Source organism: Delphinus delphis, chromosome 18, assembly GCF_949987515.2.
Source record: "Delphinus delphis chromosome 18, mDelDel1.2, whole genome shotgun sequence".
NCBI classification, from domain to species: Eukaryota; Metazoa; Chordata; class Mammalia; order Artiodactyla; family Delphinidae; genus Delphinus; species Delphinus delphis.
In genome coordinates, this window is record NC_082700.1 from 11943533 (window position 1) to 11959591 (window position 16059).

The following is a 16059-nucleotide window of genomic DNA, read 5'->3' on the forward strand; positions in this document are numbered from 1 at the left end:
ATGCTCAATAAAGCTACGGTCGTTATTACTATAGTTCCAAATTGCTTTCACTTATTTATCAGAATTGCTCCCACAAGCACCCTGTGAAATAGTGGTGATCATTTCATCCATGTTTTTCTTATGAGTATAGTGAGACTCCATTAAGTGATTTGCTAAAGATGTAAAAAACCTGTGGCTGAGCCAAGATCTGAATCCTGGTCTTCTGACATTAAACCTTGGACCTTTTCCATTACTTTGCATTATTTACATGTAAACCACAGCAAAAATGAAACCAAGCAGGACCCTGCAGGGCCTTTTGGGGACAGACCCCTGTGTCCCCTGACTCTTGTTTTTAGAAAAGTTTTAGCCTCCTAGGCCTTCTGCAAGTTCCAAAGGGAATTTAATCAGAGAAATGAGAAAACACAGAAACAAAGGAAGACAATCAAGCAAGACAAAATAACAATAATTTAGCCATAAAACAATGTCACAGACCTTTAGTCCCTCCTCAAGGGCTATAGATAATGACCTGAGCCATATCCTTGAGTTGTTTTGCAGATACTAAAACCCCCATCAGGTTGAAGAAGTTAACTGCATGCTGACCACCAGCACATAGACCCCAGACCAGTTGGAACCAGAAGGTTGATGATGTTAGTTCCCAAAATACCACCCTGTTACCTCACCACCAACCAATTAGAGGGACGTACATGAGCTGATCATGCACCCTGAGACCTTGTCCCTCACCTTGCCTTTAAAAACACTTCCCTAAAAGCCACAGGTCTTTCGAGCATGAGCTGCCGGTTCTCCTTGCTTGGCCCTGCAATAAGTGCTACACCTTCCTTCACCACAACCTAATGTCAGTAGATTGGCTTTGCTTCACATCAGGTGATTGGACCTAAATTTGGTTCATAAACAAAAACAGCCATTATAAAATAGGGACACTAGATAAATTCCTAAAAGGACAAAAACCACTGACAACATCATAATATCTATTCTAGGAATTCATTCTTGGAATAAACAAATGATCAGTTGATGGCAATTTAGCTTACATAATTAAAGCCAATTTTTTAATTCAGTGTGTAGCAATTTGGAACCCCAAAATTCGGAAGCAAGGTGGGAGGAGGAACATTTATCAATGCATATTCTTTGTTGTAAATTTTACTTTTTATGAAAACACGTAAAATCCCATCTTGAGAAAAATCACAAAAATGTAGAACTACAAGATGGTTGAGTAGTTCATTACAAAGGGAACCACTGAAGGGCTTAAGTGTTTAAATGTGAACCTTGCCATCTTATTGCTGCTGTAATTCACAAGGCAGCTATGGACTTTTTCATCACTGATATATTGGTGACATTCAGGCTACACCCTCTTAGATCTAGAAGACTGGAAATTTCCTAAGAATCCTTATCCACGTGACACTTAAGGGAAGTTTTATGAGACAAGCAGAAGGCAGGTGAATATAAATGAACTGGCAGATCTTCCGTTTTCTCCTAATGAATTTTATAATTTAGAGCATTTGAATGGATTCCCAGGGGAGGAATTCATCCCTATTTTTTTCATTACTAACACTCTCTAGTATTTGCATCTATTTCTAATTCATAAAGTTTGCATGTGTTAGCCTTCAAGAACCTGGATGAGTCTTCTACTTAATAAGATCAATCTTTTATGAATCTAGTTTTGATCTTTAATATGTACTCTATACACAAATCATTCAAATTATCCCTCAAAATAATTTCTAAAAAGCAAGTGGACAGATCCATGTTAAAAACAAAATTTCAAACAAATACAGTGTACTAAAAACTATAATCTGAAACCAAAAGACACTGGTAAACTCTGAATGACCAGCAAATTCCTCTGTCCATATATCAGTGTTCTTTTATTCAGCTCACCATCAGGGTTCTGTCAAATCTTTGCAAAAGTCCACACAAGACTTCCTTTAAGTTCATCTGAGCAATGCACATTAAGATGTCCACTCACCCAAACTGACTGATGTACATTCCACAGTAAAGGAAAACCTTTTCATTGTAATTCTGAAATTATGTTTTTGATACAAGATGTATAATATTCTAGAAATATGCCTCTTAAAAGCCACCCAGATGGAAATATTTCATTCCTTAGATATGTACATAAAAATCTATAAAATGTAAATAAATCTCACTAGTGAGCATTACTGAGACATAAAACTATGAAATATTATTTAGGTCAAAGAAAGGACTCAGATTTTTCTCTACTGGTCAGAGTCTACCTCTATAGCTCGGTCCTGCTCAAGGTGATAAGACATTACTATATAAACAAATTGAAAACAGATGGCTGAAAAAGGCACCATTATGTTAAGCAATGAATGACTGGAAAAGTAGAAATCTCTGAGTAATCATTTAAGCTTCATAGGTCTATATTTGTACTTGATTTCAGTGGTTAATCCTGTGCTAACTCTATCCTTGAACTGGTTTGGGGGCAAAAGCTATGTATGCATTGACTAAACGACCCAAGTCCCTCAACATCAGTAAAATGTATGTTTCAGGTCTCCACCATATGCTGCACAAATCCCCCAACTCCCTGGTTCTTGCCCGTAAAGTCAAGGTCACAGCATGATACCTCCCTTACCTGCTTCCCATCCAGGGTGTAGAGGCGTTTCACCACTCCCGAGTCCAGCTTGATGGCATCGGTGATGTCAGTGAGAACCTGTTCAAAGGAGTGAGCCGTCTTCTTGTTCAGCAGAATCCTGACAGCTTTCCGCGGCTTCACTCCACTTCTGATGATGGTGACCAGCTTGGGCCGAATGAAATCCTTATTCTCCCGCACCTCCGAAGGGCTCCCTTTGGCGGTGGCCAGCGAGGACACTGCCCGCGAAGCAGAGGTGGTCTTGACATTCACGGACCAGTTGGGGTTCACGTTCTTGGTGTACTCCAGCTTCTTGAAGGGCTCTATTGAGCCACACACATAACTCTCTCCTAAGGAGGAGAGAAGCATATTTAAATTTACACTCAGGTAAATTCAATTCCTTTTTCCTACTCTCTGAATTTTCCTTTTCTACTTAGAAGCAAGCACTACTTGTGACTTTTTAAACAATGGCGGTATGATTAATAATTAATGAAAGAGAATTTTGCCTTCTTTTTTAAAAATTTCTATTGGAGTACAGTTGATTTCCAGATTTTTGACTTCTAATCTGGCTCTGTCAGCAACAGATTGGTATTCTGGGGGAAGAAAAAAATCATCATTCTTCCCTTTCATCATCTTCAGTTTGGTGATAGAAATCCCGATATTGAATATAGCCCTCAGAGAGATATGAAATTGAATTCAAAATAGAAACTATTTGGGGGGATTCAGTTATATTTATATTTGCAGAAAACTTCAAAATTGGAGCACCTACATTTGCCACCTGAGATAAAATAAAAACTGAAAATAGATCAGAAAACAGCTTCTAAAAATAGCTGTGTAATTTTTTTTTGACGGGAGTGTTTGCTTAACCCTTTGTAAAGTCAAGTAAAATTCCAAAAATAAGCAGAATAACTCCTTTCCTTTTCTTCCATCTTCACAGGGCCAAGCACAGTGATCCACACACACGTCACACTTGTTTATAGACAAAAACTTTTGAGAGTCGTCAACTTACAAACTTCATAAACTGACTTTAAAATAAATATAACTATATAAGATGAAAAAGAGCTGAGGATCTAATGTACAGCATGGTGATTACAGTTGATAACACTGTATATTTGATATATAGTTCAACATAGTATAATTGAAATTCGCTAGGAGAATAGAACTTGAATGTTCTCACTAAAGAAAAAAAGGAAAAAAAAGAAAAATATTTGAGTTGACAAATGTGTCAGCTAGATAAGAGGAATCCTTCATATATATATGTAAAATTGTCATGAGGTACACTTTATATATCTTACAATTTTATTTGTCAATTATAATCCAATAAAGCTGAAAAAAAGAAAATATACAAAATTAAATTTTTTATTAAAAATGACTCCTTAACAGAGAATCATTTAATGAAGATACTCAAACTATATTTTTTTTTTTGCAGGGTCTTCTACTGCCTTGTTCTCTGATATATGCCCAGCACACAGGACAGACCAGTGCCTGGGGTACCCAATGTTTGTCGAATGAATAAAAGAATTACAGATACTCAGACTATTAAATAGATATGTATCACATAAAAAAGAAGGTAACACATGTACCATTAGTCATTATAAAATGATTAATCCTGCATACACATTTCATAAACTTAAGTCAAAGCATTTTGAAATTAAAGATCTCATAATGGCTTTTTTTCTGTGTTAGTAAGTCTTTATAACTGGGAATAGGTAAAAATGCTAAAAGCCTTCATAATTGCAGGTAAAGTAACCTAGGACTAATCCTACACAGCCCATTTACTTTTATCTAAATCCTTGTCCTATTTTTAAATTAATAGTGCAAATATCCAAGGCCATGGAATAGGTATTCACATAAAAATAACTGAACCAGGGTTTCAAAAATAGAAAAGCACAATTATATATGTTATCAAATATTTACTCTGCCAATGTTTTTAAAACATATTCCAATGTGTGTTTATGCATTATGTCTCACTAGAAGTGGTACAAATAGTAAGACTAGGGGACGTTTACCAGTTTAGGAAACCCCCTTTCTAGTCACTTAGCAGTTACTACTGGTCCCAACTATGCTTTTCTCAAGATCTATGTGGATATCAACAACACATCCATGGGGGCTGCAACAAGAGCGGTGTTTCTGAAGGCTTGGTGGAGAGACAGTGTGAATGTCATGGTGGGAAGAGAACTTGAACTCTGGGCTCAAGACCTGGCCTCTCAGCGTGTGACCTGGGCACATCCCCTACTCTTCTCAGTGGTAGTTTATTCACCTGTCAGATGAAGGCTATGCCAGGGGCCACTTTCATCTCACCAGTTTTTTGTGACCATCAAATTAGATAGAAAAGGTCAAAGTGATCTCAAATGCAAAACTGCTACACAAGTGAAAATCACCAGAGGATGCACTGCACTAATTGTCCACTAAAGAGGTATTAACACTGTAAAGTGTTCATTGTTTCTGTGGTTACCAGTAGACCACAGATCCACTCAACTTGGGATACATCACAATGTGAGGATGCCCCAAGCTTCCCCCCACAAGACACACAGGCCTTAGCTGACAACACCAGACTTTGTCAGAATTCTGTGCTCATTGGAGATATGTCATTGTCTGATTATTTGGAAGTTTATATACTAAGCTAATAACTTAAAACAAAAACATGGAGTGGTTTACACTTCAAAAAGGAAAATTTTTAACTTTAGGAATAAAAAATAATTTTAAAAGGGAGTAATTTTCAAGTATTCACATAACAGTATGGAATGGGTTTGTTGAAAGACAAAATAAACTTTTTTTTTTTTTTTTTTTTTTACATCTTCTTAGACAAAGCACACTGAAAATTTCTGAAAGCATGACAACTTTGAGAAGATAATGCGGGCTTGGTTCAAGCAACAGCAGTGAGAGGAAACTTGTATTTTATCAGTGCTATCACTTTGAAACTTCTCTGCCTCCTTTATCGAATTCAGAGACTGGAATAAAATCTTGGCGAAGGGTGTGAGACTCCCAACAAAGATGATATTGTGTTAAGAGGAAAGTGACACTAAAGTGAGAGAAAGGAGTGGTCACCAAATCCAAGATCACACACCATCCAGTGCTGTCATTTAGAATCTATTACACTATTCAGGAATTCAGGAAAAGCCAAGATGGCTTTCCATATGTTAATAAGCTTCTATTAAACTGTAAAAATATATTTGCATTAAATCTACTTGACCCTCATTTTGACTATTTTTATTTTAATCATAATTCCAAACTTCTTCCCATCACAAGAGACGTAGCCTCTGTCATAACGCAGTTAAAGTTGATTGCGTTTTCTGATCTTGTAAAAATTAGTTTTTTAATTAATGTGTTAATAGCATTGATAATTGTAAATTAACAAATGTAATTGTTCTGAATGGGAAAAATACATAGCCTTGATTTGGTCAAATGGCTCTGGATAGCCAGGGTTTAATCTCTTCCTTAACTGGGCAGACAGTTAAGAGATAGGTTATATTCTTGACTAGAGAATCATCGATAGGTTTTGTTCAAGACCTGACATGAGGTATGTGTGTTAAATTTCAGGCCATTCAAAAATAGCAAGATATTGGGGTGTATGCATCTTTTCGAATTATGGTTTTCCCCGAATATATGCCCAGGAGCGGGAGGCATGCACCCCAATGTGCATTGCAGCACTATTTAGAATAGCCAAGACATGGAAGCAACCTAAATGTCCAACAACAGAGGAATGGATAAAGAAGATGTGGTATATTTATGTAATGGAATATTACTCAGCCATAAAAAAGAATGATAATGTCATCTGTAGCAACATGGATGGGCCTAGAGATTATCATAGCAAGTAAGCCAGACAAATACAAATATGATATCACTTATGTGTGGAATCTAAAAAAAATGATACAAATGAACTTATATACAAAACAGAAATAAACCCACAGACATAAAAAACAAGCCTATGGTTACCAAAGGGGAAAAGGGTTGGGAGGGATAAATTAGGACCTTGAGATTAACATATAAACACTGCTATACATAAAAGAGGTAACCAACAAGGACCTACTGTATAGCACAGAGAACTATACTCAATATTCTGTAATAGCCTATAAGGGAAAAGAATCTGAAAAAGAATAGATATATATGTATGTATAACTGAATCACTTTGCTGTACACCTGAAACTAACAGAAAATTGCAAATCAACTATATTTCAATTAAAAAAATAAATTGATTAAATTAAATAGCAAGGTAAAGTAAAACTTCTCATTAGTACCATAACATGCTTCCTCTACACACTAAGCCATCCCAGAGTTTCGCGGTATAATTTCTACTACCACCGTGAAATAAAAGTTAATTTATCTAAATCAAAGTATATTTGAGCAAAATAGCCCAAAATGTGCTTTGAAACTTTTGGATTATTTACTATAGGTGAAATTAGACAAGGATGGCAAGATGGCAAAGATCATAGATGGTTTAAAGGAAATGGCATCAAAATCTAGGAGGTGGAGCTGGAAATCACTAAACATAATGACTTGCTCATTGGTTATCACACTGTCACAATTTTGTTCTAGTTTATTAGAGCCAAAAATTTTTATGTTAAGACTGACCCTTAATTTGAAATGTAATACTCTAGGTACCTAAGACGCCCAACAAACAGCAGGAACTGCAGAAGCAGCATCTTTCTGAATTGCTGTGGCATTTAAAAAAGCCAAAAAACTAATACTTGCTGTGAAGCAAAGAAAGAAAGAAAACAACAGTTAAAACAAAAACAAACAAAAAGAAAGAAGGTAAGAAAATGAAGCATGAAATTGTGTCTGGATCCAATCAATACCTCCCAAAATATCAGAATATAGTAACTTTTCCCTGAAAGGCTTAAATATTTGGGGGACTTTTGAAAATAGAATAATTTCGGTGTAAGCATATTGGATTATTTTAGAGGTACCAAAGAGTCCTTGTTTTTTTCCAAAAAATCACATATGCATTTTTAAATTATTAGATTTTCTGTTATTCTTTAAAGTATGGAAATAAATTTTCTCTAACGAAGTTTATTAGTAAAAAATCTGCAAAGTTAATGTTACTTGGCCATGGGCTCCCATTAAGAAATTAAAAAAAAAAAAAAGAAATTAGAGAATTTGCATGTAAAAGAAATTCTCTTAGTCACTCTGGACAACTTCCAGTAATATGGTACCAGCTCCCTGGGTAACCAGGCCTGTGCAGTCAGCTAGGAAGGTACTCCTCCACAAGATCTCATATTAGGAGATACTAGAAGTCTGCCCTGTTTTTCCTCATTGCTAGAGGTTTTTCATTGGCTAAGGGTTGAGACATGTAAATTCCAGCTGTGACATCACTTGACCTCGGTCTGAAAATGACCTAATCTCCATTCTTCACATTATTAAAGCTGCTTGCCCACCACCTATAGGATTCCTTTAAGTTCCAAATGTGGCATATTCAAAAGTGTCTTAAATGAGGGCTTTGTGTAATATATCTCATTTTTCCAGAGTAAAGATTTTCTTATTGAAAACTCTGGAAATTAAAATTCACTACTGTGAGTTACAGTAAAAGCTGGGAAAGATTCAAATATATATTTAAATCTCTGAACTGAGTTAAATTACACGAAAGATATTATTTATGGAATAAAATGTCATAAACTGCCTTCTGGATACTATATTTTATGAGCCTATCTCAGTATACACAGCAACACTTCATAATCTACCTGGAAGGTGCTGGTTTAAGAAGACGATTTTGATAGTGCTATCAAAGGCAAGAAAAAGGATTCCCAAAGGCACTTATGGATATCATTCTTCCATGGAAGTCTTTCATTATATAATAGTACATAAAAATAAGCTTACTGAAAATAAAATGTGAATGTGTATTTTAGGTCTATGGAAAATGTCAACTTCTCAAATTTAAAGCAAGAGAAAAATAACATAAAGAAAAAATTGAAGGATCCAATTTTTTTTTAATTCAAGACTGATATAACTGAAAACTAGAGAAACTAAAATAAGAAGGGGAAAACAGACAGACGACCTATAATACAACAGTGGTTTAATATAATGTACAAAGTCTATTATAATTTACAAAAATACAAGGGACTAAAATATGTGACAAAGGATAAAAACAAAATAAAATAGAAATAGAAAATGCCACTAGGGATACTATAAATTGCTATCAACCCTTTTAGAAAGCAACACGGCAAACTGTATTTGGAGCCACGAAAATATTTATTCTCATTGCTAAAAATGTTTCCTAAGTAAATAACAGAGCAACAAATAACAACATTGCAACAAGTACAAACATACTTAGCCATGAAATCCAAAAATTTTAAGCAACCTCCTAAATTCTCAGTAACGGGTATAACACCTGAAAAGAATCCGAATCCGAATCCTAATCCTTTGACCTTCTCTTCAAAGAATTTAGAAAGCAAGATGTGTTTATGAAAAGATTCCACCACAAGATAAGTGATAATTGGTAAATAAGTGGTCCCAGCAATCCTAATTCAGAGGAGAAAAAAAAGTCATTTCCCACTTCCCACTACGTGATCAAGGAAGAAAAAATGGAATTCGTGCTGGCCCTGGAAGTGAGGGTCAGATTTTCATTAGCAGAAAAGAGGACAGCATTTCAGATAAAAATAAAACACTAATATGCTCTAGTGAACAGTGCAGTAAAGGGATAGTCTGATTGATATTAATATGTCTTTCTCAAAAAACAAAAACAGTGCCAGGGACAAACAAGTTAAGAGTAAGACTGCAGTAGGCAACAAGGTCAAAGTGTTTATGCATGATCAGCCCCAGGTTTTAGGAAGACCACACTGGCTGTAGTGTGAAGGCAGGGCTGAAGGCAGGACATGGGGAGACAGAGGTCAGGAAGCTACTTAGAAAGCTATTCTAATAGACCAGGAGAGGAGCTGAAGAACAAAAGTTCACACCTCCGCATTAGGAACAGAGAGGAACGGCTGCTCTGAGGAGTACTTAACAGAATCAACCGACTGGATTGAAGAATTGGCAATTGATTGGATGCAGCGCTCATGGCAATAGAGTCGACGACAACACTGAAATGATGGCATTGAAACCTGTTTGGGCCAACTTCCCATATACCACAACAGAACAAATGAGAAGGGAAACATGTTTGGATTAGATGGTAAGGAAGAAAATGAATTTGGTTGTGCACATAATGAATTTGAAGTTCCTAGGAGCCAACCAGTTGGAGATTTTCCAGCAAGCAGTTAGAAAATATGGGTCTGGGGTATGGGATGGAGATGCATGGGCTAGCTGCAGCTATGCGAACTGAAGAAAATGCTCAGAGAGACCCCACCCAGCTGGACAGGATGAAATCCAGGCAACAGCAGTACTGAGAGTGCCCAGAGATGGAGGTGCCACTGAAGGGAACTGAGAGAAATCAGGTGCCTGGAGCCATGGAAACCAAGGGGTGGTGAGTACATGGCTGGGAAAGACCCAGACATCACCATCCGAGGCTCCAGGAACAGCAGCAAAGATAAGGTTTCCTAAGAAATCACTGGCCTGGCCATTAGGAGGCCACATGTGGCCTCGTAACAGCCACTTCAGTTGGATAATGATGTCAGACTGCTTTCGTTCGTTCGTTTATCCGTTCATTCTCTCTTTCCTCTTTCTTCCAGTGATATTTATTGAGTCCTTGCTACTACCGTGATAGACAGTGAGGACATCGATGGCTCCTGACTTCCAGAGACACTGATAGAAAATAAGCAAGTATATTACAGTGTAATGATGCTAATCAAGGGGCTGATGTATGATTGGAAGTTGAGGAAGTAGAGACAGCAAATGCAGATATTTCTCAGGTAGAAGAGCCAGGGGTTGAGAGGTAAGCAAGACAAAGGCGAGAACTGTTTAGATTGTGGGAGACTTGTTCCGTAGGCTGAAGGGATGAGACTGGAGATGCTATCGGTAGAACAGGTTAACTTAAGGTTTGCCATCAGTAGATCTTGTTGTAACCCATGCCATGCTACCTGTAATCCTCACCGCGATACTGTGAGCGAAGAACTAACAGACCTCTCCTCCCAGAGCACACTGACCCACGAGGAGCTAGGGAGCCTGCTCAGCGCCACCCAGCCAGGAGAGGTGGAAGCAGCATTCAGCTGCAGCTGGTCGGTCTGCGGAGCCAGGACTGCAGCATGAGGCCACCGTGCACCTTCAGGAGAACACCCATCTTACCCTCCTCCCAGAGACAAGGAGGCCCAGAGGTGGGGAAACACAAGGAAAGAGAGCAGCTGAGCCCAGTATCAATGGGTAACGGGAGACAAGCCAGAACAGAAGGAAGGGGCAGGAGCAGGACCACTGAGAGAAACACGATAAAGATGGAGGGCTGTATCCTCTATGTTCGCGGGAGAGCCGTGGTGAAGCACAAGTGCGGTATGCGATGCTTTGTCAGTGGCCTGGTCCCTGTGCAGGAAAACTGGTTTGAAGCCCACTGTACAGGACAGGTGCCCTAAAGGACCTCATCTAAGAGAGGCTGTAACGGGAATGGAAAGCAGGGGCAAATACAGGTTCTATAAAAAGAAAAGAGAAAACAAGCTGAAAAAGGAAAACTAAGATACACAGTTTCAGCTTAGGAGACTATTACAACAATACAGGAAAGAGATGAGAACAGTCAAGGGACAGGGATATGAGGGGTCATTATTTAATTTTTTTAAACGTTTTTGCATCTTTCAAAATTTTCTACAACGCTCACTGTATAAAAATGTGCCACTCCTTCAACCATAAAAAAGAATGAAATAATGCCATCTGCAGCAACATGGATGGACCTAGAGATGATCATACTAAGTGAAGTAAGTCAGACAGAGAAAGACAAGTATCATATGATATCTCTTATGTGTGGAATCTAAAATGACACAAAGGAACTTATTTGCAAAACAGAAACTGACTCACAGACATAGAAAATAAACTTATGGTTACCAAAAGGGACAGCGGGAGTTGGGGGGGGGTGAGATAAACCAGGAGTTTGGAATTAACATATACACATTAGTATATATTAAATAGACATAAATAACAAGGACCTGCCGTATAGCATGGGGAACTATATTCAATTTCTCATAGTAACCTATAATGGAAAAAAATCTGATAAAGAATAAATATATATGTATGTATAACTGAATCACTTTGCTGTGCCTGAAAGTAACACAACACTGTAAATTAATATACTTCCATTAATAAATGGTTAATAAAAAAAGTAATACTTTTAAAACAGTATTGAGGACTTGAAAACTATAATAATGGTGGTGAAAAGGAGCAAACAGACTGAAGAAATGTCTTAAGCAGGATCAACAGTAAGTTGTGACAGCTTGGATTTGCGGGATGAAGAGAAGGAGAAGCCAAAGGTGACGCTGAATTCGATGGTGACACCATTTAACAAGATGCAGAAGATGAGAAGAGGATTAAATTCGGGATAACCTAAGAGAATGGGTTCACATCTATACATGCTGAGATGAAATGACTCAGGATTAGAGTATACGGTGAATGTATCCAGGTGGCTGGAGCGCTGAAGGAAGGTCTGATCTGGGACTAATTGGCCTTAAAAGAGTGGTTAAAATAATGGAGTTGATGACGTCACAGTAGATGATCCCAAGACAGGAAAGTGAAGGGACCTGTGTATAAAGCTGAGGCAAGTAACGAGGAAAACAGAAAATCACCCTTTGGACACCTTCCTAATCACTGGTACAGGCAAAATCCAGCAAGAAATGCCAAAATTCATGGATGAAAGTTATTTACATAGCCGCAAAGTTCCTCCTCAAAATATTTATTAATTACAGAGGGGGAAAGAGTAACTTTAGAGTGAAGATAACTGGCAGACACCTCCTTGGTTAAATGGGTCATAGTTAACCTCACCAGCAACAAGACATGGCAACAGCACATACTCCCGAAACGATGCCCTGAAAAGGATGCAGCCTCGCTTCTGTGGAATCCTTGCCACAAATGCATAACTTCAACCTAATCACCAGGTTAAACCAAGTTGAGGGACATGCTACAAAATAACTGACCAGCACTCTTCCAACTGTCAAGTCATTAAAGACAAAGAGAGATTCAAGAACTGTCACAGCTTGGAGGAGATGGAGGAGATAGGACAGCTAAATGCAATGTGTGATTCTGGAACAGAAAAAAGGCCACTGGTGGAGAAACTGGTGAAAGCAAAATAAAGCCCATAGTTTAGTTGCTAGTATTGTTCTCAAGTTAGTTTTTACTTTTGATGATTAATACCATGTCTGTGTAAGTTATTCCCTCATGAGAATCTGGGTCAAGTATATGGGAACTTTCTATCTTTGTGACACTTCTACTAAGTACAAATTAATTTCAAAATAAAAACTTTTTAAAATGAGGCAGGTAGCCTGGAAAAAATAGAACTGAATCCTTTCCTCAAAAATTATACTAATATGACTTTCATTAGAATATTTTTTAATGAAAACATAAAAACACTAGAAGAAAATAACAGCAACAATTTTATAATCTCAGGGTACAGAGGACCCAAGGGGCATGAAAATCAAACCATAAATGAAAAGACTGATTCATTTGATTATATAATTTTGTTAAATCCGGCAAAAAAAATAAAAAATAAAATAATAAACAAAACCACTAAGGACAATCTGGAAAAAAATACTTGAAATTAGTATCACAAAGGGCTAATATATTTAAAAGAAAAAAAAAGAAAATCCTAGAAGTCAACCAAAAAAAGACCCCAACCTGGTAGAAAAATGGTCAAAAGCTATGAAGAGACAATACATATGGGAACATGAAAATTAAAACTATAAAAGGATACATGTTTTTCTTTCCTTAACAGATCGGCAAATGACAAAACATTTGGTAAAACATTGTCTTGTAGAAAAACAGCCACTCTCATATATTACTAATGGGGAGTACAAACTAGTACCACTTCTATGAAGGGAAATTTTGCAATGGCTCTTAAAAATTTAATGCTTGTACCTCTCTATCCAGCAATATTACTCCTAGGAATTGATCCTATGCATATTCTCCTACGTGAGTGGAAAACTTAACATTCAAGGATATTCCCTGCAAAACTGTTTCTAATAACAAAGGATTGGACACAACCTAAAGGCCCATCAATAAAAGACTGGTTAAATAAAAAATGGTACATTTGTAAAAAGGGTTACTCTGAAGTCAGGAAAAAGATCACAGTGGTTCTAGACTTGTGTTATGCTATATTGTTAAGTGCACAAAGCAAGGTGCCAAACTGTAAGCACAGTATGTTAACTTACAGGCAACTGATACGTATCTTCTTAACAAGCACTGGTATCTTTGAGGAGATGGATACTCAAAAAACTACTAGTAGACTGTTGGCCACTGTTGGCCGGGAATTTTAGAGAGGCATGTTTTATAGCTTTTCAAAACTTAATTAAAACAAAAAAAACTCAATGCAGCAGGGAGAGGCACAGAGTAAGCTAGTGAATTAGAGAAAAAAACTAGATGATACCACGTCAAGGGAAAGGAAAATTGCCAAGAGACCTGGGGGCCCTGGAAATCATGGTTGGAGAGAGATTCCCTGACTGTAGGGTGAAGTCTGGGTTTATTCCCGAGAGGTTAATTCTGATGGGGACTTGGGAAAAGCCCTTATGCTGGGGCTCGGGAGTCAGGCAGTGTCCATGGTGGGGCGGGGGTGCGCCGGGGGTGGTCACAGCATGTGGGGGAGCCGAGGAAGAGAGGGGCCTGTTTCTAATACATGCAGAGTTCATGTACCAATTAACTTACGTATATCCGGAAGATAGCATCCTTGCATCATTTTTATCCTAAGGCTTAAAGGGAACGCTCTGGCCCTTTCAGACCTACATTCACACAAGATGTTAAAAGATGTTACTGAGACAGTAAAAAGATCAGTGGACGCCAGGGGTTAGGGGCAGGGTGGGAATGAAGAGGCAGAACACAGAGGATTTTCAGGGCAATGAAACTATTGTGTGATACCACAGTCATGGATACATGTCATTATAACTCCGTCCAAACCCACAGAAGGTACGACACCAAGGATGAGCCCTCGTGTAAACTACGGACTTGGGGTGATAAATGACGTGTCGGTGCTGGCTCACTGACTGTAACAAGCGTACCCCTCTGGTGATAGTGGGAGACGATGTTCACGTGTGGGAGCAGGGGGACATGGGAAACCTCTGCATTTTCTGCTCAATTTTTCTGCCAACCTAAAACTGCACTAAAAAAAAGTCTGTTTACAAGTGTGGGGAAGGAGAATGCCTATTCTTCCACACACATCACTAACACCTGAGCAACCCACAGAGAAAAACCAATCAATCAGTTGCTGCTTGGTATGTAAATTACATCTTTTTCCTAATGGTTCAAAGGTTTTAAGTGTTACTCCTTCATTTACCCTCACAACATCTGCATAGCTACAGTGGAATACAAACGGTGTAAAACTGGGTAAAAAGAGGCAATATTGGGAAAATGAGGCCACGTCTCAAGGTGAATCACCTGCAGAAATAGGCCTGCAATTCAACTTTCCTTATTGAGCAACACGGCTTTTTTTAAACATATAAAGGCCATTTTGAAAGCAAACAATTAGGAGTGTCATCCATGGTCTACTCTGAAGTGCATGCATGTACATGTGTGTGTATGTAAACATACATGCACAGATAGACAATCAAGCATACATACACACACACACACACACACACACACACACACACACACACCACTCATACAGTTATACTCCAGGCCAAGAGCTAGCTTTATCAACATTTTTAAGCCAAATTTAGGCATAATAATAATACAACAGTTAAAGTGACCAGCAGACCGTTATAAATAAAGAAACTCACATACATCATCGTCCAAATTTCTAGTCTGAGATAAGTGAGAATGAACAAACTCACAGAAAAACATTACAAGTCAGATATACTTGTCACAGCACTCGCTAAAAGGATTTAACTTAAAATGCAAACGTCATCATGTTGGAAGAGGAAATGAGAAGCTAATAACATGCATTGACGTTTACATAAAATTAGTATGTAAAGTGGGAGCTATGAACCTAATGATGAATGTGAAGCAACGGTTTGCATTTTATCAGACTAAGCAAAAAACATAATTGACAAAGAGGCAAATCTAAATGAATTTCCAGCTATTTCAACACTAAGTGCAGCTGCATGAGAATTGTCAGTGTTATAAATGAAAAAAAAATCTGTTTAAACTGAAAAAAAATTTTAAATGCAGCCAATAAGTGAACTTACCTACTTTACTGAAGTTACCATTTATTTAATCAGAAAAAGGTATTTTTTTCCAAAAAGGAATTTTTTAACATCAGAATATTCAATCTGCAGTTAACTTCTTATTGATCAAGGAGAAAGGTGTTTGTAGGCAAATGAAAATAGTAAAGTGTTTCTGGGAGCAGTATCTGTCATTCCTGGAATTAAGTCAAGGTTGAAAATATTTGTTTTCAAGAAGAAGCTAATACAATAAGATTTCATTTAAAAGCCACTAAGAATATATATATATATATATATATATATCTTAATCACTTTGCTGTATACCAGAAATTA

At 37.5% G+C, this 16059-nt stretch overlaps 1 protein-coding gene across 5 annotated transcripts in view; it reads right to left on the reverse strand.

Moving 5' to 3' along the window:
* Positions 1–16059, reverse strand: part of DCLK1 (doublecortin like kinase 1) — a 325658-nt gene that overhangs the window by 302156 nt on the left and 7443 nt on the right. For all 5 annotated transcript variants that reach the window (XM_059996033.1, XM_059996035.1, XM_059996031.1 and 2 more), the window contains exon 3: positions 2582–2928. In XM_059996033.1, coding sequence (XP_059852016.1) covers positions 2582–2928 — 347 coding nt within the window. The remainder of the gene's footprint in view (positions 1–2581; positions 2929–16059) is intronic.